At 41.0% G+C, this 24,271-nt stretch overlaps 1 protein-coding gene across 22 annotated transcripts in view; it reads right to left on the bottom strand.

The window, feature by feature from the left end:
• The window catches only part of clasp2 (cytoplasmic linker associated protein 2), a 61,113-nt gene extending 38,165 nt beyond the window's left edge, over positions 1-22,948 (bottom strand). For 11 of the 22 annotated variants that reach the window (XM_028597770.1, XM_028597771.1, XM_028597775.1 and 8 more), the window contains exons 1-7: positions 21,773-22,947; positions 16,422-16,500; positions 11,978-12,081; positions 11,203-11,294; positions 9,405-9,480; positions 8,377-8,474; positions 2,095-2,165 (exon numbers count right to left, since the gene is read on the bottom strand). In XM_028597770.1, the coding sequence (XP_028453571.1) occupies positions 2,095-2,165; positions 8,377-8,474; positions 9,405-9,480; positions 11,203-11,294; positions 11,978-12,081; positions 16,422-16,500; positions 21,773-21,970 (718 nt within the window). In that variant the 5' untranslated portion in view covers positions 21,971-22,947. Of the gene's footprint in view, positions 1-2,094; positions 2,166-2,475; positions 2,495-2,888; positions 3,257-3,369; positions 3,452-4,235; positions 4,310-4,380; positions 4,656-8,376; positions 8,475-9,404; positions 9,481-11,202; positions 11,295-11,977; positions 12,082-16,421; positions 16,501-21,772 lie in introns of those variants that run through there. The other 11 variants (XM_028597764.1, XM_028597772.1, XM_028597766.1 and 8 more) reach the window with 7 other exon arrangements.
• Between the last annotated feature and the right edge of the window lie 1,323 nt (positions 22,949-24,271).

Below are 24,271 nucleotides of genomic sequence, written 5' to 3'. Positions count from 1 at the left end.
GCAAGAAAGAACACATAGTAACAAAAGCAAGTTTGCGTCCTGTACTCGTTTCAGAGGTTGAATTCTTGATAGGTTCTTGGGAGTGTTTAGAGAAAAACACTGGCTCATGCTCATCACGTTCAGTTTCTCACCTTCCGCTAACCTTTTTGGTAGATTGTCTCGCCTAAAATAAGAGTTGACTGTGAGCCTCGGGCTGGTCATTGTTACTTGTTGAGTGCCAAACATGAGCTCAGAAGGCAGGAACAAGTTGGGGAAACTAACCGACTAACATTATTTTTTTATTCAACAGAAAGATTCAAATTTGCTTTGCATATGAAAGAGTCAATTCAGTCTAGTATTTTTACAGAGCATGCATAAACTTGGAAAACCATTTGACAATTGAAAGAAAATGAATCTGCAAAATGACTTAAAGGATTAATTCAATACCAAAGTAGTTGCAGATTACTTTTCCGTTGATCAATTTACCGACCAATCACTTCAGATTTAACATTGAATATGTTTAGTTTTGGACTGTTGATCAGTCCGAACAAGTAATGTGAAGTGGAAACTTTGGGCTTTAGAAAACTGTGAAGGGAATTTTTCACCAAATGTTTATTCAAGTAAATAACGTGCAACTTGATTGATAATAAAAAATAAAAAAAAAATGCATTCATTGCAGCCCACCTAGGCAGGTATGAGAATGCACCCACAATTGACAGTTGTGTGACTCAACCAACTGTGGCATGACAAGCTGCAGTAGCTGAGAACTACATAAGAAAGAAACTTAAGTACATTTGAGGTGACAGCCAAAGCCAAACAGGCAGGAATGCAGCCAAAGTTCACCCTGGAGAGCATCTGCCCCATTAGTATCTGATTGTTAGATGGTTTTTGAACTGCTGTCTAAAGCAAGCAGGAGGGGTTGTCCTACGCTGCAGGTAAGGTGTAGAATTTTTTGTGTCTCAGGCATGAAGGATGGTTGTGTATCAAGCACCACTACATATTTTGTTGACCATCTACACCAGTTCCTTCTCAAACCTTTCACTGAACAGTACAATTGTCTTTCTCTGCCTTTTTCTAAATGAAAAGCGAAAAATATTCCATCTAGATAAACTGTGCTTTCAAGCACAGCAAAGCACATGACAGAAGACAACAACCCTGATTTAAAAAGAAAAGAAAAAAGAAATCACATTATTATTTGATCGTAACAACTACATAATCATGGCCACAAGAACAAAACCTTGGTCTAAACCCTAGGGAGGTGGGAGTTAAAAGTAACACTCCCTCCATCCCTTTGCTGTCACCAGAGATGGCATCATGGCAACTACAGCACTACACACCCTGAGCTCTTCTCCACATGTCTCCCTATGTCTCTCTCTCTCTCCAAGTAAACACACTGGAACAGCTGACCAGACACCAACCGCTGCGGTCATGGTTAGACAGATAGAGACTATGACAGGGCAGCCTAAAGGTACTAACAGGCAATGACAGGCTCTGCTTGACACCAACAACAGACAAAATGACCACACAGAGAACACATACTCAACCTTTTCTCTCCTGACACCAAGCCAATACTAGTGCTCTCTTTCTTCCCAAATTTAAAATCTGTTTACCTACTGCAATTGAAATTATTTTTGTACAAGGTTAACATTAGGCCAGGGATTGCTGTGGCACTGAAAACTGATTCTGCATATTGGATTGTTACATTCCTATCAAATAATGCATTTGTTGGTAGAAACAGCACAATAGAAGCTAATAGCTTCTCTTGCCAACTACCAAAAGAGACCACTATGTTGATCATTATTCAGTTAACAATTTTCACACAAACAATCAAACATATGCAAGAAGGTACTGAGGGGTTTCATGGGTGTGTCAGTAAATCCCTAAAGGGCAACTGTACCAACTTTTATATTCTGAAAGGTAAAAACAAAGTGAAACAATACTGTGGGGTGTTCTCAATACCACTATAACTTTCCATGGTCAAACAACCCTGGTTGAGCCTGAGGCTCCCAGAGATCCACAGCCTCACACACACACACACCTTGACAACATGACTAAACTTAGTGGCTCTCAGAGGCCAATGCAACTGTGGCAAAATAAATGAGAGAAGGCACTGACCGTGACTAGGGCTGAGAGCCATGTTGCCTGAATTCAAGGCTTCATCAAAACGAGCGAATAACGTCTGTAACCTGAAAAAGAGAGAGAGAGAGAAGAAGAAATGTTACCGCAAAACACAGACACACACCAAAGCTAATGAAATAACTATAACAGCAGAACAATACGCAATCATCTTCATTGACAGGATCATGACAAAGAAAAAGAGCACACACACACACACACACACACACACACACACACACACACACACACACACACACACACACACACACACACACACACACACACACACACACACACACACACACACACACACACACACACACACACACACACTAGAGACAAGCAAGGTGCTATGAATCCCAAGTGAAAGTAAAGTACCATCAGCAGCAACATGTGGACTGCCTGCCTGCGGGTGGGTGTGTCTATTGTGCCAGTCACACTCATGAAGGTGCAGGAACAACACGACTTCTGACATCCTGCCCAGCACCAAACACACAATCCTAAGCCAGATCTGCTCAGTCAAATGCTGTACACGTAAGATGTCTGCATGTTAATAACGCAAAATCTAACCTAATCACAGAAAAGTCCAATGAAAATAACATATTTGCACAAATAACAGCTATAAATATCTCCTGCACACTAAACAGTGTCGATACATTTTTTTTTACACAACTGGAATGACAATAACACAACGCAGAAACAATGACCCACATCCAGTAACATGCCCTAATGTCTCCTTGCCAATAGGTTAGCCACTGATGTGAGCACACAAGAATAAGAGTCATACACACCGTCCTCTGTCTGTCTTTTAATGTCTGGGTGCTGGTCCACAACTATAAGACAGCTTAGCAGGTCCTTATAAGTGATGATTAGCGTTGCAATGGGCTCCTCCACTGTTCAGCGTTTTCACATGGTTCCTTTTCTTTCATTAGCATTCTAACTTGCCTATTCGTTTCAGAAATAGCCCAGCCTTTAGTCTTCACTACTCATTTGCCTCAGTATTTCCCAGTGGACTGATTGATAGGTTGCTGCGCAACGTTGCATTAGCTCCCATGCTAGTGACACACTCCGGTCCTTGGCTTCCCTCAGCTCTTTGTATCCAACATGGTGCAGTGGCTCCGAGAAGGAGGGAGGGAGGGAGGAAGACAGGAGGATGGAGGGAGGGTGTGTGTGTGTGAGTGTGAGTGAGAGAGAGAGAGAGAGAGAGAACTGTAAAAAAAAAAAAAAAAAAAAGAGGAAAAAAAAGCACCACCTACTGTCATACATACGTACTGTATGCTGATGAGCCCACACACCCACTGAGAAATCTCCCCAGTGGTACAACGAGTTAAATCTCAGACAAGGTCTTTGCGTGTGTTGAGTGAGAGACAAATAGGCTAGTGTGTGACAGGGTGCGAAGAGATTCAGTTACCCTTTACATAACCTCCCTCCCAGACACCAACACATACACACTCGTCAGAGGGGGAGGGGCTGTACAGCTTGCAAGGCTGCTCCTCCCCCCTCTACATCTCTCTTTTCACCCCACTTGCCTATATTCCCTGGCTCCCTTGTATTCCTCTTTTTTACACCCACCTCCCTCTTTACATCCAGGATCCCATCTTCACACTGCTGCACCTTTTACACTGAGCTCTCAATCTGTGGTGGACACAGATTGACTGTCATTGAAGAAAGGTCACCTCAACTCCAGATGATTTACACCTTTTAGGTAGCTCATTTCCTTTTCGAACAAGACATTCAAACAGCATTTGACCAACTAATAGGAGACTGTTGTCACAGGTTAAGCCCATGTTGTTACTCTTAATAGGGAGGGACTCAGGTCTACAACAGTACTTCTATACAAATCACTGCTAGACCTTAGAAATACCGGTACACACATTTACAGTATGTTAGAGAAATACTGCTATAGAGTAACGTTTTAGTTAGTTTAGAGTAACGTTAGGCCTGTAACAATAACAATTGTTTAACCGCAATTATTTTTAATAATTAACCCGGTTATTTAGTATAACCGCAATTAAAGCACTTTTAATGAGATTGGTCACAATATGGTTTGGATCCATCAAACGCGTTTGCAATACCAGCGTAGCATCACCTACACTACTAGCTAACGTTAGCTTGCCTATGATGCTATGGATTCCTACCAGAGGACGCCACGCCGCAGCAAGTCCAGTCGGCTTTCAAACGTTACAAATCCACCGAAGCACCATTACATGTGTTTAAGTAGTGTAGTTAGTGAGTCTGTGGTGTTTAATCTACCAGGGTGCTTTGTTTAATTAGTAACGTTACCGTAAATGACGACGCTGTAGCGGAGATGGCCGTCATTCATTAGCATTATGCTAATGCAGTTCCACGGGAATTTGTGCTTTTATTTTTCTAATCTGTAGCTACATAACTTGTTTGCTAACCTTAGCTAAGGTCATAATGGGTACGACTGTTGACGGTAATTGTTGGTTTTGTTTAGATGTGCCAAATTGTAATTATATAAGTGATTATTGGTCGGACTGTTGAGGTAAAGCTATGCTAGTGGAAACGGTCACTTGTTGTCATAGCAACTCCAAACATCCAGGGCCGTCTAGCCTATGCGTCTGCGATATTACGAATCCCACTATGGCCACGCCAAGACCCGCCCTTCAATAGCGTTCACACACTACTATTGGCCAGGCGTCCATGCTTACATGTACAGGTCCTATCCCCTGACCAATCCCCTAACCCTAACCTTAACCACTCGAGGTGAAATGCCTAAACCCAACCAATCAAGCTGCTTCGTAGGGCGGGTCTTGGCGTGGCCATAGTGGGATTCGTAATTTTGCTATGCGTCTAGCTAGCTAGCTAAAGCCAGAGAAATGAATCACTTTTTTTTTTCAATGCTTTTTTTATTGACAGGAATACATTTAAAAAAAAATGTATGCGTGGTTTACTTCGCTGGCTGTGAACCTGCGTATCTTCATTTAAACCTTAATTTGTTTAAAAAAGTAGCTAGTAAATAAATTCAAAAAATATTACTTTACTAAAAGAGACAATTATATTCTTAATCGCAATTATTTCTGAGACAATTAATTGTCCAGCTAAATTTGGAATTGTTATAGGCCTAGTTTAGAGTAATTTCTTAAATTATGTTTAAACTTCAATAACAATTCTGATAGATAAAACTGCCATCTGTGACAGAAACACACACAAAGAAATCCAGGTAGTGTGTCTGACCTGCATTCAACAGCCAGGTCAGAGGAAATAGCCAGGTCAGAGGAATCTCACTGACCCATTTGGACTGACTGCCAAAGCAGGTTTAACCGTGTCACTGTCCATCAGAGAGGGGTTATTAGGTTCACTGTGGAATGAATGATCTCATCTGACACTGACTAACATACAGTAAAGTGCACATATACAGTGTGTAGTGCTGAACACTGACCAGATTAACTGACCTGAATGATGAAATTAAACAATATTCCAATCCTGTTAAAAGTCTGGGACCCCTTTAGGGATGAAGCTAATTTGGAGTAACACAATTCCTAATATTCAACTGACAGTTTATAAACTATACATTTTAACATTTATTACCAGGCTATACAATTCAGGAGCCTACAGACAGAAAAACCTGCTTTTTATTTCTGCAATGGTTTGCTTGTAGTGTTTCCTCTATAATTATGCAATTGGAACCCCCGCCAGGCCGAAAAATCCTTTTTTGATGCCAAAAACACGCCCAAAATTAATTCCTGTGTTTTCCCTTTATTCATTCTGGAGCGGCACAGCTCCGTGAACGGCAGCGACGCACCGCTGTGAGTCTATGATTGAGGCAACTGTCTGTGGTTAGTTCACGTCTGTAATAACAGCAGGACAATTAAGTGTCTGTTATCTAGACTGCTAAAGTCAGTTGAAGAGGTGAAGTGAAGATAATATTGTCAGTAGCCTACCGGGTACAACCAGGCTCGGCAGTAAACAACACGCTAACTTCCAGACGGATTCAGTGTTTTTAGCTGAGCTAGACTGGAGAATATTCAGTTAATACAGATCGGTGATGCGGTTTTGTTCTCATTGTTCTCTGTGAAGTTTGCTGGAATTGATGTAATGTAGCCCCGGTGCGTTTTGCTTCTGGTGTTCTTCATCACTGAGTAACCGGCAAACCAGCTTTAAAAGTGACAACTTCTTTTTAAATAAGTGCTGTATGGTGGATCTAATTCATGGCGATATGAAGAGTGGTTCATGTGGATTTCAAAAAGTAACTTAAATATTTGGAAAAGTAACTTATAAAGTTGGTGTCGCGGTAGCACGCCCCTGCATAGCAAATGACACTGATCACCCCCTCAATCAACACACATTACTCCCATCTGGCCAGATATACAGGACTCTAAAATGGAGAAGAGCTTGTTTTAGAAGGAGGTTTGTCCCTTCTGCAATAGCAGCCCTAAACAATCTGCCTCACTGACACTGCTGTGAGCTGGGATGATGAAAGCATTCATGGAGATTTTGTGTACTGGGGGGATCCGGCGACTCAAAACAGGGGTTGGAGGTAATGGAACAAAAACAACAAAAATTACACTGCCTACGTAGCTTCTCTGACTTAAAAAACATAACCAACAACGCTGTGTGTACATCAGGGAAATGTTTATTTTAATTTCAGAACATGCACTGCATAGGTAAAATGGACAGCCTAGTCCAGTTTTGTCCATTGTAAGCCAGGGATAACTTTTTTCCTTTCTCTGTAAACTGAGCGACAAATGTACCCGCTTCGTCGCCATCACAATCTCTCGCAGATTCAAATCATCATTCATCAGCCGTCTTGTTGTCATCTTCATCCCTCTGTGGGTCATTATCATCCCCGCTAACGACAGGTGCATTAGCCGCATTAGTGGTAGGCGTACTACTGCTGTGTCCACTGTGGTCTCCACGTTCTTGATCAGCGGAAATGATTTTTGCTCGTTTGGGAACCGAGTGGCCAGCGTATTTGAAAAAGTTAAGCAACCTTTGTTGTCTTTTTTCCCCCCTTGAGTGAAACAAGGCTAACAGCAATCTCAACCAGCACAGGCGCATGTGTCACTTGAAGTGCCTCCCCTCCGTCCCTCTCCCCCCTCTTGTCTTACCCTGAAAATTCACCTCGAAACGCATCAAAAATGCAAACACAAGATTTTTGTGGAACTTCAATGGAGAATAAAGACTAACAAGACAGATAACAACATTGAACACTACACAAACAGTAATTTATTTTTTTCATTTAGGAGATTCATTTTTCATAGTGACACAGGAGGTGCCGGATCCAATAAAAAAAAAAATTATATATTAAAAAAAAAAAGGTTCCGGATCCAACGTAGGTGCCGGAACATGTTCCGGCGTGTTCTGGCTCAAATTAAGCCCTGGTGCCGGGGTGACACGCGCATCTCTGTGTGGATTGCGATATTTTATAAAACAGAAGTAGCCTTTCTGATTTCATTAATGCTCTTATTCTCGGCCTTCTACACTCCCCTTCTCTCCATTATCTGATGCAAGCTCTACAGAGTTGATATGTGATCTAGTCAGCAAGACTCTGGCCACAGCCCTGCATTCCACCCTGCAACCATATACTAACACTAAAACACTCAGGCACACACAACCTCCACCTTACCTTCATATCAGTGCTCCAATATTTATAGTGAATACTGTAACAAAACACTACATCTATAAAAGAACAAGCAATGATTTCAGACTTAAATCTTTGCATCTGTCAGACCTCCACATATAACAGACACATACCAGTCTGTATAAATCCCACATACACAGACAGCGTGTTTACAGTGGAGACAGGCTCAATATGCGCAACACATGACACATGGCCACGGCCAGCATTCACAGACGCAAGACTCATACTGAGCAGTCAGCACACAACACTGGCTGCTGCTCAGATCACAAGGGAGAAAGAGTCACTGTGTGCTTAGAATAAACCTCGACCCAGCACATGTAACCAGGACGACCAAAGGACGAAATTAACCTCTACAGATGACATGAACACACACACACTTTCTCCAATTTTTCCTCAACTCTGTTTCTCCACCCAATTCCTTTGTACCCCATCTGCCTCCTCTACCAGTCAGTCATCATTGTGCTCTGGATGAAAGTGCCTCTGTATGTGTGAAGGGCAGAGTGGTGCATGGCGTGGCCTGGGACAGACTGAGTGCCAAGGCCACGGGACCCACAGGCCCTCCACACAAACTCATCCCCTACTGTGCAGAGCAGGCACACACCCCTACATACCAATAAAGATATAACCAGTGCTCACAGAGCTTATCAATAACTGACACACAGAAAATAACTCACCGTGCAGCAGGCAGTCCCCTCTTTGCCAGGTCTGCTCGGACCCTCTCTCCAACGTGACGATAAACATCCACCAATGCTGCTATGGAGGCCTCACGTACCTTCAGACAGCAGACATTAAACCAATTTAACACACACAAATGGTGCGTTTGTTAAGATTATGGTCAACTTTCTTAATAATTCCATACAGATAATTGATATTGTAATGTTGCACAGTATATTGTATATTCTCTAAAGCAATAAAAATACTTGTAAAAAAAAAAAAAAAAAAAAAAAAAAAAAAAAATATATATATATATATATATATATATATATATATATATATATATATATATATATATATATATATATATATATATATATATATATATATATATATAAAAATAAATAAATAATTCCATACAGATTACACCCCACTGTCTGGGGTTACACACACTAAGGATTGCAAACGTAAACACATTAAAAAACAAAGTACTAATCCCCCTAATGGGAGATATCTGATTTGTTAGTTATGTTGTGATTTGGTAGTGGGGTGCTGTTAAAAGGGATTTTCTGCAACTGAGGGGTTGGCGGGTCTGTTGAGAACTTTGATTGGTTGGGACAGTACGTGGGTCGATAATCATTGGGCAGACGATAGGAGCAGATTTCAGCTTTGGGGTGCAACTCCATAGGAGGTTAAAACCAACCTCTCTCTATCCCGCTCTCTCACACACACATATTCAGCTAGTGTTGCAGTGTGGGTTAATGGTTGCTTAGCAGTGAAGCTGGGTGGGGGGGGGGGGGGTGGGGACTCTACAGAGCGCATCTCCTCACTAATAACAGTAATAATCACAAAGATGCCTTACGATGCCTGCCAACACACTCTGGATGCTGAGAGCTAAACCACAAGCTTAGAATAGCTGCAGACTGATACAGGAAAAAACATATGCCCTCTACCTACTCACTCAAACACACACAAAGAAATTACAGTATAAACAGATACGTAGGAATGTTGATGATGTATCATATTGCTAAAGCGCAGTGTCACTTACCTGTGGGTTCTGGTCTCCAGTCAGAGAGCAGAGATGAGGAACTAGTTTACTGAGGCTCAATGACTGTGCTCCATACCTGAGAGAAAGAGCCATGAAAAGACAAAGAAAAGGGGTTACCAAAACTGATGAAGATGTTCGTGATTAGTAAATGGCTGGCATTAGGTGTACGGAGAATATCTCCAATAATAGAGGACTAATGCAATCACAATTCTTAAATCTAAATTCTAAAATCTAAATCGCTTCATCTCAAATCATCATCAACATTGTAGAAAAGTAGTCAAGGTGTTAATCAGTTTTAATCGCCACACGGAAACTTCCGTTGAGTTGTGTACGATGTACAGCAAAAATATAGATGGCTTCTTCATTTCCTTGTGCTTTACCATTTAAGTGTGTTTCCTAAACTGCACTGCATTAAGCTTTGTCAGTTAATGTAATATCTGGAGCTATATGGCATACACACAGCAATAACAATATAAAACATGGAGAAAAAAACAAACAGAAAAAGACCATTTCTGTGCCATGTTATACTCAAGTCTACTCAGGCTTAATGGATACCTTAATTGTGTAGGCCCACTAAATACTTTAGCTTTACTATCAGTAGCAGCTTAGAATTAAGCACAACAGTGTCAAAATCTATTAGCAAAAAGATGCTACAATTAGCACTGCCATTCGAACAGCCCAGATTAGCTGTGTGGTAACGTGAAGGAGGACAAATACAGTAACTTACAACCTGCACAGATCTGAACTGCCTTCAAGCTGCTGTCAAAGAAGGTGAGGCTAGAAAGCATCTGTTTAGTCTTAAGTCTATAGGTGTATTTGTTTAATGATCTGAGTAAATATGACAGCTTTGTTGCTACAATCCCTGACTGTGTGGCATTCTACAAAAGGAGAAATCCTCTAATAACTAATTGGAGGAGATGAGAACAAACCAATTAATTTAGGAATAAGCAGAAGACATAAAAATGTGTACAGAATACAATGAAAATGAAGTCAAAAGGCCGTACACAGCCCAAAAAACATACCAGGAAAAAAGCAGCTAACCATGTGACATTAATATTGACCATTTGTAATTCATGATGTATTGAAAGAAATTAATAAATTGTGAGAAAATGTCTAGTTTAACAAACAAGCCAATTGGATCGGAACATAGTAGTGAGATACAGTCAGTCCCATTCAAATTAACATGTGCTCCATCAGGCCTGACAGCTGAGCATGAGACCATGTAAGAGTTGAGGCCGGGGTGATTAGAGAACAGATTTTCAAATCTCTTTAAAAGCAACAATTAGCCGACATGTATCCTTTAAGGTTAACGCCACATGACAAAAGTGGTGGTGCCATTCGCAGCACGTGTGTCAGCTCCACAGAGTCACACAAACAGTTAAGAAGATTAACCCTGGACACAGAGACTGTGTGTGTTTCTTGAACAAACAAAATGGGGCATGCTAACGGAGATAGTAATAAAAACACATAGGAATAAATTGACCCTTCTGTGTGTGAACAATAACTGAAAAAAAAAATAAAAATATATATATATATATATATATATATATATATATATATATATATATATATATATATATTTATATATATATATATATATATATAAAAATCAATGAGTTTGTTTAAAGTAAGTACAATTAGATATACTGTATGTTTATGTTTTATGTAAGGACTAACGTATGACTTGCCCACAAGATGAGATAAAATATGCATACATTTAATAGCTTTACAATTTACAATGTATTCTTTCACATTTCACCCTGAAAGTGATACAGATGAAGAGGGGGAAGCTACTTACATGCTGAGCGTGGCACTGAGACAGAGGCAAATTCCTTCTCGACTGCGGAAGTTTTTGTGTTTAAAACCAGGAAGTAGCTTTTCCCAAACATACTGGACAAAGGAGAGACAGAAAATGGGAGTGCGAAAGAAAGACAGTGTCATTAGGAATGAGAAAAGGAAGGCTCTGCCAAACAGCTCATCAGGGGTTTGAGCAGATTACAGAGTGCAGAGAAGGTTACAATCTGTTGAGATGCACATGTGTGCTGTGTGTAGTTAACACAAAGTAGAGTGGAGATGTAGCCCGTGTAATTCCTTTAATTCCCAGGTGAGGGAGCCCAAATGACAAAGTGTACCTCTCAGCTGTAGTGAATCTCTATTAATGTGGAGGTGACTGTAATTTGTCTTCTGTCTCTGTCTTGATCGTGCATTCTTTCGAATAACTACAATTGATCTAAAAGGTTCCTGCCTACTTTTAACATAATACCAGACACACAATACAACACCGTTTTTCACACTGCAACCTTTCATATCATCTAAAGTCAGTGTCTGAACTTCAAACAACAGTCCTGAAACCATTTTAGGGATCAAGATCTTTGTGTGATGAAAAGTTATTATTCTGATAATCTGTCATGTTACATGTGGTGCTAGAAATTAATCACTCAAAAAATTATTTGTCTTATATCCTGGTGTCAATCACTATTTATATGACGTTTTCACTATTTATATGACGTTTATAACAAGAGGCTTTGTCTGGTCCTGAGGCTGACATTTTTGTGTGTGTGTATGTTTCTTACCATGGGCGAGGCAGTCTGCTCCATACAGCGAAGGATGACAGCTTGGCTGTTCTCCCTGACCTGGTCCTTCCCATCACCCAGCCTGTCCACCAAAGCTGGCAAAACTACAGACAGAAAAAGAGATGGACAAATGGAGAGAGAGAGAGAGACAGAGAGGGTGGGGTAATGATGAGAGTCGATGTATGAAAACTGAAGTTGAGGCCACACATGACAGAGCCTCTACTGGATTAGAAAACCATGACAATGAATACTGCCCCCAAGTGGTATGCTTTTAAAACACAGAAATGTACAAAATTGTGTGTATCATTCGTTACAGTCTGTGGTATGGATGGAACAGTTAAAGTAAAAAAAATCTGAACCATTAGGTCAGGTAGTCACGGTTCAGGGCATGTGTGTATTGTTCAGTTCATTTGGTGAAAATTCACTTAGTGAAACTGCAGTTGGCACGGATGAGGGGCTGAGTGCAGCCGTCAGTCAGTCTCTGTCTGCTGTATGAGAGCATTACGGTGGTATAGTATAGTGGTGGATATAGCAGCGACTGTGTGCAAGCACTGTGCTAGCAGCAATATCGCCCAGCCCTACATCACGCCAGTGTGCCATTGACAGCGCAAGGAGGAGAGTCGGGTAGGAAGAAACAACTCCTTCTCCCCGCAGCATTTAAACAGCCTCTCCATGCAGATTTAGACAGGACAATCCAATCCGTAACTAAAGCACTGGGCGGGTTCATAGCGTAAGAACAGAGCAGTGCTGTTTTCAAACAGTTTACATTGTGTGTTTGGGTTATGTTGCACTTGATTTTTTGTATTTTTTTTTTTTTTTTTTAAATAACGCAGTGGCACTTCTCCTTTTGATAAGAATCCAGCCATATTCCTTTCAATGTATTTAAAATACTCCACTTTAATTTTTAAGTGAAAAAAACGTTTTTTTTCTGTTAAGAACTGACATGTTATAGGATAATGTTGATAATAAAAAAAAAAAATAAAAAAGTCTAGTACCGGTTGAGCTTATGCTTCACTTTGTTGATGGCCTTAGTCAATAATGTGGCCATTTTTATAAATAAAAAAAAAATGAAGGCATGTTGAAATTGGCAATGTCTCTTAAAAAAACAAAACCTACTGAAACAAAAAACATGGCCTCAAAACCGTGATTTGATTTGAGAATTTTGTGAACCGTTCCAACCCTAGTCTGTGTGTGTGACAGAGAAAGACATTGTAATGTTAAAGCTTAAGCAATACCACCATTGACACCAAGGCTCCAATAAGACAAGGGGAAGAAACAACAGGAAATGAGAAATGGACCGTGACTAAAATAACGTCAAGGTTATCAAATGCTCTTGTGTCAGTTCCATTTCATTGAACACAACTGCTCCAGTAGCGCGGCCTATGTAATACAGTGACCCACACTGTACAGAATTAGGAGTAAGAGCCTTTAAATGCTGGCATTCACTCAACTACACAAATGTTTCAGATGGTTACTCTAATCCTCTATGAAATGTGGAACAGAGTGAACAGGAGGGCCCTCAGCTTGTGGTGTATTTCAGCTTTAAAATCAGATGAACAGCTACCTGACAGATTTTTATCTTTAGACCATTTGTGGGTGACAATATGAATAAATAATCTTCAGTGAAGAGATCATTTAAAAGGTCCCATGACATGGTGCTCTTTGGATGCTTTTATATAGACCTTAGTGGTCCCCTAATACTGTATCTGAAGTCTCTTTCCTGAAATTCAGCCTTGGTGCAGAACAACAGCCACTAGAGCCAGTCCCACAATGAGCTTTCCTTAGGATGTGCCATTTCTGTGTCTGAAGCTATTGAGGAGGAGAGAGGGGGGCAAGGTGGAGGGTGGGGGTGTGGCCTTGACCAACTGCCACTTTTCTTGTTTGAAAGCCATGATGTCTCTCTCTCATGGGTTGGCCAAATTCTCTGGGCGGGCAAAGCAGAGAAAGGGGAGGTAACCTTGCTTGTTATGACCTCATAAGGAGCAGTATTCCAAAACGGCTCATCTGAGCTTTCATTTTCTCAAAGGCAGAGCAGGATACCCAGGGCTCAGTTTACACCTATCACCATTTCTAGCCACTGGGGGACCATAGACAGGCTGGGGGAACTCATTAATGTTAAAAAACCTCATAAAGTGAAATTTTCATGGCATGGGACCTTTAAAAAGGAGATTCTGGGGATGTTAAAACACATCCCATGAAAAGACCCAAAATCAACAATGATTTGCTCCTATAAAGATTTTTCTGAATATGCAAAGCCTGATATATCTTATTCCTCTGTGCGATAGACTTCCACGTAGCCTGACAAGCCAGACCCACATCAAGATGTTGGGTCTGGGAACTCACCATTGGCAGGGCTCAAACATCTCTAACATGTTTCTTGATTATGATTTTTGAGTCGATCCCATATACACAGTCCTGCTTTCATAAATGCTCACTAACGCGCCAAAACTTTGCAGCTGAAAATCCTGTTCAAACAGACAAAATGCCAAATCTGGTGAATCTTTCTCTGTCTGACTATCAAATGGAAAACTTTAAACTTTCTGAGTTACAAAAAACTCACAATCTCCTGTTAACATTCACTCAGTGAGATAAAAAACAAATACCCACAGGATGACATGAGCCTACATTCATAAAAACACACGCACTCCTACCCACATTCCTAGTCTGAAACTTCAGCATGGGGAGTGATGTCATCTGTCCATTTCCCGTGCTGTGTGTGCATTATGTTACCAAAACAGCTGGTTGCCTTGGCAACAAAGACAATACTTTCAAACAGAAGAAATGACAGGGGGACATTGTCACACACACACACACACACACACACACACACACACACACACACACACACACACACACACACACACACACACACACACACACACACACACACACACACACACACACACACACACACACACACACACACACACACACACACACACACACACACACACACACACACACACACCGTGTGTGGCAAATTGACTCATTTTGTTTTCAACAGGACGAACTAACTGGCACACAGCTGCTGGGCCAATCATGCCATTTTATTTTATCTGTCACATTGCAACAAGAAGGTTCAAGTACAGCCTTGTGTGACCTGTAAGTTTCACTTCCATTCTCACTTCACATCTGGGAGTTACTTGCAAGATGGCCAAAAGCACACACACAAACATACATACATACATACAGTATAATGGCAGCTGCCCTGAGTCAGTCCTGTAGATCAATACTATCACTCAGTCTCAATAATCTCATCTTCCTCCCCTCTGAGTGAGTGTCTGTGTGTGTGTGTGTGTGTGTGTGTGTGTGTGTGTGTGTGTGTGTGTGTGTGTGTGTGTGTGTGTGTGTGTGTGTCTGAGTGCAGATAGAAGGAGAGAGAATACAGGGAAGGAGAGATGGAAGTCAGATGGCGAAAGGGGAGATTCCAGAGCCAGCAGTGGCTCAGCGAGAGGTTTTTACCATCTATCTGCAACACACACTTCCATTACAAACATTTACACATAGAGCCAGACTAAGGCACCGTCCTAGACAGTGAGCTAGATTTTTCTGTGTGTGTGATGGCAGACTTTGTGACAGGTCCAGTCATCCCAGAGCTGCACTGCAGGACTGAGTGTGTTTGTTGGTGACAAGAGCCAGTCTGGTTAACAAAGACAGCTGGTGACACCTTCAGCAGGCACACACAAGGGCTGGCGCTGACATCACACACACATACACACTTACAGAGCATGACATCTGATACAAGATTCAGTGCATGAGGTCATATGAATGTGAGGTGTGGTTTTGGGGTGTAATAGGCCGAGCTACAGCATGACAGACAAATAAGAGCCTAAATGATATATTCTAGAAAGAGGGTGGTGCCAGGCTTTAGAGTAGTGCTCCCAGTCTGTCTCTGAGGAACCACAAGGTGGAAGTGAGTGACTAAATAGAAGGACAAAATGCTGAAGAGTCTATACAACAATACAGAAACCATTACACTTCATTCACAGTGTTGTTGAGTACAATTTGGGAAATAGTAGTGATTACTGCCATTTATTAGCACTTGCTGCTTAAGACAATGGAAGGATGAATTTAGCAGCATTTACCTGATGACCTGAACAAAGAAAGACATTCTTATAATCTCTTTTGTAAGGAATGACAAACTAAATTATAACAGTAAGCGTGTGTTGGCTATATAATGTCTGATAACGGGTTTATACAGGTACAGGTTTGTTATTTCATGGACAAGGAATTTTCCACAAAACATAAAAAGTATGTGTGCACCGTAAAGTTGTTTTTACTTCAGCATTTCAGAAGCAAGAAAAAAAATTGACAAATCCCTTTAAAGTTATTTGTGTGCAAGCTTGGTTTAAGAACAAATACAAACATTTAATCAACAAGTTTAACTGTGAAGAGAGCATAACCTAAAAGGAAATTTAGGATGGGTATAGGTTAGATATCTCACCTGTGGCCAGGTATGTTTTGAACCGCTCTCCCAGGCGGTCCACAAACGCACCACAAATGTCTATCCCCAACAATGCCACCTACAAAACACAAGAGGAAGACAGAGGCAAAGGTTATAGAGGTTATACACATAATATTCCTTTGCACATGCGTCAGCGAGGTGGTTGTCTGCCAGAAGTGGCCATAAATTTACTTTTTATCCAGTTCTAAGCCACTTTTTTAAATTTATTTTAAAAACACTTTTTAGATCTTGGTCGTTTTCTTCTATTTATTTTAACCGGATAAAGGATTTTAATCATCCGACGTCTTGATCTTAAGTTATCAAAGAAACAAGCTGAGCAAATTTAAACGGCAGCTCAGCTCACAGCCCCTCTGCCAACGAGCTGAACAGCATCGGAAAAAAACAAACAGATTTTTAAGATGAGACTGCTTTATTTTTTACCAATTTTAATCAACTGGCCCATTTGTTTTGGAGAGGAGGATACCTCTGCGGATAATTCTGGTAAAAACCTCCTGAACGATGAACACTGAAGGAATGCTAACTGGGAGAAGCTGACTGCAATGACAGCAATGTTGGTAGAGACAACAACTCCCCTGATCCCACGCAACTTCATAGAGAATTACTTATTTTACGTTTAAGTTGAGGTGACAACATGTTAAGATGTATGCAATGTATTCACAATGTCATGATGTTTGTTAAAGTGACCCTTAACAGCCCCCTAACTCATCTCTCTTGTCTATCACCACTGTGATTGGGCTCAGTCATAAAAGAAAAACTGGCATGTTATAGGACTCGTAGGGGGAAGGTAGACTGGATTTTTGTTGAGTGGTAGATTTGAGTTTTCCACTGTGTTTCTGATTAGGATCACATCCCACACTGCGCTGTGCTCCTGGAATGCTTGTTTTGGCAGTGCTGCGGTAAAACTGAGCAGTCCAAAAAGAAAATCCATTAAAACATTATTCTCCAGACTCCTCTGCCTTGAGTAGGGAGTCAGCCTTCAGTTGTTTCCCTATTTTAGTCAAAGGAAGAGCAGAGCCAGGTAACGACACAAACAAAAAGGGGGAGGATGGGGGCAATGAGGAAAAATACAGGACGATGGCCAAGCTATACCACAGAAGAAGAAGAAGAAGAAGAAGAAGAAGAAGAAGGAAAGAAAAATCACCTGGAGAGGAAATATGAGCTCTAGGTAATTATGATTACTGCCTCATACTGACCTAATTTAGGAGGGAAGGAGGGAGGGAGGAAAAACAGCAGGAGAAAGAAGAAACAGTACAGGAAGGAAGCAGCCCTTAGGCCTCCACTCCTCCTCCACCCAGCACCCCAAACAAGCTCAGCGCCCACAACCATATGGCATCTTCACTTGAAGAGAGACAGAGAGAAAGAGACAGAGGATGAGAGATGGAAAAGGCTGGGCTTGTTATCTACCTTGGACAGGAGAAAAATGAAGAAGGAGGGGAAATTTTCTCCTGCAGTGAAGTAACTGACTAAGGGTGAGGACGGACAGAGGGAGGAAAGAAGGAGAAAAAATAAAGACCAAATTGGTACTTAGGTATCACCCCCAAATTCTAAAAACATTGGGCATGTGGACAAAGCGGTGTCTAAGGTTACATCCACACTACTACATCTGCATTTTTAAACAGCTTTTTGAAACAAAAATGATCTCCATCCACACAAGCCTTTAGGCTCCATATCATAAATGTTCTCCGTCCATATTAACCCGCTGATATTGCATATCACATGAATATTCATTCACATACACTGGGCACGCAAGTGCCGATGTAAACAGGAAGCAGAATGTCTAACGTTACTCTGTGGTTGATAATCATGGATGTATAAGTTGAATATACTTTGGAGAAAGAACAACAATGGCAAGTAAGACCAGGGATTTATTTGCTTGGACCAACGATGAGGTGGGACTGTTACTGAAAGGTATGTAAGATTACCTAACTGATAAGACTGACTAATGTGCGTTGACGTTTCAAAAGGTCATCATTTCTGTGCTTCCAGACTACAACGCAACCCCAGAGTTTTCAAGCTTAAGCAGCGTTTCAAAATGTCTCCGTTTTAGGGGCTCGGAAACGCTGGAGTACTGTGGACATAATTGGACACATTGGACATAAATGTAGCAAAGATATGCATTTTTAAATAAAAACGTAGTAGTGTGAATGCAACTTAAAAGGACACCCCTGAATCTTAAGACTGCAAGTTTCAAAACATCAGTGCAACTGAGGTATGCTGGAGAAAAATAAACTATAAATATGTAGCCAAGTATGAATGGTTCTTTGTGAAAACTCAGTTGGTCTAGCCTGCTTATTCGCATACCACGTAGAGGGTTTACTCTGGATTCTAGAGGGGCTTTAAGTGATTTAAGGGTCCAAGGCTCACACAGCAACATTTGGACAAAATGTGCAAAGATGCTGAAACAATTAGACCATAAATCCATTGATAACCAAGAAATTTGTCGACACCGGTTTAAGTAGTTTATCAAGCACAAAGGCCAAACATTTGATGGCTCCAGCTTCTCAGATGTGTGGATTTGTTGCCATGGCTTACTGAGAGCGAATGGAGGCCTATGTAAGTTAAAATCCCTGCTAAAGCCGTGCTACTAAATATACATTCACTTTCATCTGTGTGGTCACTGTGCAATCGGTAGGCATGAGGCACATTGCTGTTAAACAGAACTTTGTGGTACAAAGCAATGGCAAAAACGTACCTTTGTTTGTTTTTTGTGTAGTAACAGAATCATAACAGGATTTTCACCTAGCCCACAGCTCCACTAAGGGTAGTACGTGACTACTGAGGATAAAGGAAACAGAATGGGAAAGACAACGTATACCTTCATTTTCATGCATTTGAGCTCTGAGATTTTACCAAACTGCAATAAGCAGCTGCAGTTCTTCTTCTCAAAATGAGGCACACAAAAAATGTATAAAAGCTGAAATCAATTATTTTCACTTTAGCACATGCAGGAAGGGTTTAGGAACATCAGACAAAAACAAAAATAGTTTAACAATAACCTATTAACGCAGCAGTGGCTATATTTAACCGGTAAATGCTGACTGTACGGAGCGTTTGCGTATTGTATCCTAAAGCCTGCATTGTGATACATACTTTATCAAGGTTTGAGCGTAAAAATAATTAAGCATATTTGACACTTGATCTTAATTCAAACAAAATCACAAAGATCAGAGTGTCTGTTCAGGGCAGTCTGTTAGCAGTATCAACCCTCGATCAGTACAGTCAGTGTCTGGCTCTGCTGCCCATAAATGCAGCATACAATATGAATGCCCTCCGTTTACATTTCTCACACATTATAGAAGCCCCTGCGCATAAGTATATGAGGGAACAAGGAAAGAAACGAGAACATAAAATTGACTCATTGTCAAAACAAAAAGATAAGGACACACAAGTGAAATGGAGTGATGAAGAGGGCCAAGGGGAGAGGCGAAAAGCAATATTTTTACACATTTCTAAAAGAGGAACTTTGGTGCAACAGTCTCCTTCTCCGAACATGTAATGTATTTATGAGTCTTGACTTGTGTTTTCGGGTCACCAACCCTAGGGCTGGGAGATTCCCGTAACGCAGTTCGGCCGCTGGTTTACTCACATATAGAAACCATATATACAAGATGAACATTTTTATATTGTTGTGACAATATATATATCTTTATATCGTCCAGCTCTAACCTACCCTTACCCCATTTATCACCCCAGTTCTGGATTCCCCCTCTAACTCCTTCATTATGCACTGCTTTCAACTTTGCATCATCTCTCCATTCATCCTTCTCTCTGTGCTGACTCAGCATCTTGCTTACTGTCCTTTTGCCGACAGGAAGCAAATCAGCATCACTAAAAGCCTTCTGTCAAGGCCTCTGGGGGTCACAACTCACTCAGTTGCTCATCACTGCCAGATACTGAGCTCAAGTTACTGTATGTGTCATCAACATAAAGGAACAAATCTGAACAAAGGGACACATTGGCTTGTTACAGCTGGAGATGTAATTCTTATGGGGTTGATTCAAGAGGTGGTAATAGTTCACGTATTCACATCAAACAAATTGGGTCTGGGCAGTAATTTGAGAAGATTCATCATGTAACATTTATTTTCAATTGATCTTTTAAGTCTAAACTGCAAATGTTTTTACTATTTCTATGAATGTCTACAGTTCTCTCAAATTAGTTTTGAGGTAGTTAGATGCAAAACCAGATCATGGGACTGTGCAAAATGAACATTTTCTACCACTAGAAGGAGAGACCAAGAGAAGATGCTTTCGTTAAGCTGAACACACTCTTACAGTCTAGCGGAGTCCTACATATAAGTGTAGACAGTTTTAATCAGTTCAGAGATTTGGGATTCAAATTTTAGCATGCCTTGGAAAGAGATTTCAGACTGTTTTTACTTGCTGTCTGGATCTGTGTGATAACTTGGCAAAAATGTCACATTCCAGCATTTTTGAGATATGGCAAAGACAAAGCCAACAAGGCCACACACACACACACACACACACACACACACACACACACACACACACACACACAGTGTGTCTGAGAGAGGGAGGGAGAAAAAGAGAGAGCGAGGGATATATGAGAGAAGGATATTATATTGTATATTGTACATAGTGTTCTTTATTATTTTTATTGTATTTCTTTATACCTCATGTTTTCTTGTAAATGGCATTCACAGAGGAAGGCAAATTAAGAATTTCATTGTACAGGAAAACTTGTTTGTAACTGTGCATATGACAATAAACGTCATGGCTTGGCGAGAAAGCATAGGGTACACAATGAGTCTGCTAACCCCTCCCCCATCCCATCCAGTAGTCTACAGTCCTGACAATGGGGTCCCCCTCAACACAGACACAGAGTCTCAGCCAATACCACAATATAAACCCTGCCCTGCAAATGTCCTACTCAGTCACTGGCATGACATTTAAATATGTCTGACTCTTGTGATCTAGAAATAGACTACTAGGTAGTCAAAAACAAACATGTCCTTTAGCTTTTTCTAGGTTTCGTAAGTAGATGGAGATAGAGCGCTGTATGCAAAATGTGTTGTCAGATATGAAAATGGGCTACCAGTTTGATTAGCTCTGTTTTAAATATGTTACGATTTCTCTCTACATACCACTCAGGTGATGACAGCTCGTTTAAAATGCCTAATCTCTGCTGAGGTTCGTCGCATTGAAACCAACCTCTTGGCAAATGATATAAAATCCCCATTAACGTTACCCCACTCTCTCTTCCAGCTCACTTGGTAAACTGGTGAAAAATAAGTCATGAACAGGCCGAGAAGGTGACTGCTGCAGTGATACTGCGATAACCTCATACGATGACTGGCCAAGATCTCTCACCTTGAAATTGCTGGAGTTCACCCATCCCGTTAGCTCGTCTATGGTCTTATCCAGCCGGGGTTTGTCCTGCTCCACGTCCGGGGACCGGTGCGGGTCATTCAGGTAGTCAATGAGGTCCTGTCCGACCTGCAACCTACGGGTAACATCTTTCTGCACTACCTGCTGGTAAAAATAGTCCATGTTGTCATGTTCCTCCATTGGGCACTCAGTGCCGTGTGGCCAGCCACAGAAGTCGGCCAAAGAAAGGAGACAGCGGTCGGTGAGACTGGGACTAAAGGACCGAAAACTATTTTAATTGTAACGTGGAGGGACAGATATACTTTGCGGTCTGGACTGCGTCGAACTGATGTTTGAGCATCAACATGCAATTCCTTTTTTACAAAATAAATATAACGTTACAGATTAATTTAACACACAATTCATCCCACTGCTCAAAACAACGACAAAGACAAAGCTCGCTAACTGTTAGCTTCCTTATTATATAATGTTAGCTCAGAAGGTTAACTTAAAACTTCGAGAAAGTTAAGGAAACAAGTGTAGTGGACCCCAGCAGGTTCCTTCAATATATCAACATCAAAACAAGCCAGCAACCCTGGTTGGCTAATTGTTATGCTAGCAAAAATAGCACCAAGCTAGTTAGCACAGCGACCCAAACAAGGATAGACCGCTTCCCATCACCTAGCTCAGCTAGCTAACGTTAGTTATCCGCAGGCCTAACGCCTGGCTCCACTCCGCTTTTCTATTCCATGCCCACGGGCTGGAAAGTCTGCCGAGCGTTCAGCTGTCGATTCCTTTAGCGGTAAAGTTGCACCAAACTTCAACAATAGGGGCTCAGATCCAGTCCCGCGGTAACTGGTTTCTCTTTATCCAGGAATAATCACCGCTCCCGCTAAACCCGTTAAGAGGCGCTGTCTCAATAAGCTTGCGCGCTACCGGTGACTGCAATTCACCAGGCGAAGCAACCGATGAACGATCAGGGTCTTCGAGAACCGCACAGCTAGCCAGCATAATGCCTGTTGTAAATTACGAATTATTAAGTGTAACGTTACAGTGGACCGCACTTGTCCCCAAATAGAGCGAGAGATACACTAACTAAGTAAAATTATTTTTTGGCATTACTAATGGTTAGATAATTCCGGTTTTCTGCAATAGTCATGAATCAAACAAACAGCACTGTTTGTGTGGGTGTGTCTGCCGTCTACACCGCTCTTGGGTGACATCTAGCGGTTGAGCTGCGGTGTGGCCGGTATGCAGTTTGCCGCATTTTTATTATAAACAGAGACGGTTTAGTTATAGAGAATGGGAGACAAAATCTCACACTAGAGAGACAAAGCACATTTACTATTAGTCACTTTTATTTATTCTTTTGTTCATTTATTTTTTCATTTATTTATTTATTTATTTTCTTAAACATAAAACTGTTAAAACAGCTGTCGGAGAGGGCATTAGTATCACAGCCAGTCAAGTCAGCTATATCCATCTGAATCTTTCTTCGTCTTTCTGTCTGCTCTCCCTGTTTCAGTCCTATCCACTGCCCTGCCAATCTCCCCAGTCTTTGAGCACTTAGCACTACACAGCACTTGCCAGTTTCTTCTTTAGCGCAAAATTGCAAACTGCTTCTGTTTTGTTGTATTTTCAGTGCTTTAAGAAGTGGTATTTCATGCCCCATATATGTGTTACTCTGCATGGCAAGACATATAATGTTGAGAGCCTGCTGATTGGAAGGAGTGTCTGTATAGAATGAAAAAAACGCTTTTGGTTCTGGGGCTTTCCAGTCACTGCATATCACATCCCTGTTGTCACACAGGTTTTGTAAAACTGGATGAGTGGAAATTTGGTGCTGATCAATTTAATACATTAGATTGGTAAATCCCATAAGACCTGTGTCAAATGTTATTTCTTAATCCTCTCTAATGTGCTGCTTGGGGCATTAGGGGAGTATTTTGAATACAGACAATTAATTATATCCTACATCATCAGTACATTGCCAACTACACAAAACTACAATAAGTTAACTTTCAAATACATAACTCATGTGATTGTCAAAAAGTTGAGGTGCTGTTGCTGACCTTATAATAACTATTATCTCAGCCTTAAGCAAATTTTTATATAATTTTGAAGCAAAGTTGCACCAACGTTAGCCCTGATTAATATCCAAATACACACAGCAATACATCTGAATAATGGCCTTCACAGTCCAGTTAAAAACAGTGGGTATACCACAGTTGTATCAGTGTTTCTAAACTCACTCTGAATAGTAGGGAGACTGGAAACCTACTGATGTAAACAAGTTTGTCTGTGGTGCTGACCTAATCCAGGATGTAAACAAATGTTTAAGTGGTCAAGTATAGGAGCTAGTGCACAGGGCTACGGACAGGATTGGATCAGGGCCTATAAGCCAACATAACCGCAGTACACAGGAGAGGCCACTCATCAGAGCAACATACTGAGTCAACATTACGATTTTAGACGCTGAGGGTATGAATCATAGCTCCTTTT

The sequence above is a fragment of the Perca flavescens genome, chromosome 14 (assembly GCF_004354835.1).
Source record: "Perca flavescens isolate YP-PL-M2 chromosome 14, PFLA_1.0, whole genome shotgun sequence".
Classification (NCBI taxonomy): Eukaryota; Metazoa; Chordata; class Actinopteri; order Perciformes; family Percidae; genus Perca; species Perca flavescens.
Note: the sequence above shows the minus strand (reverse complement) of the source record. Positions and strands in the feature narration are given on the sequence as shown.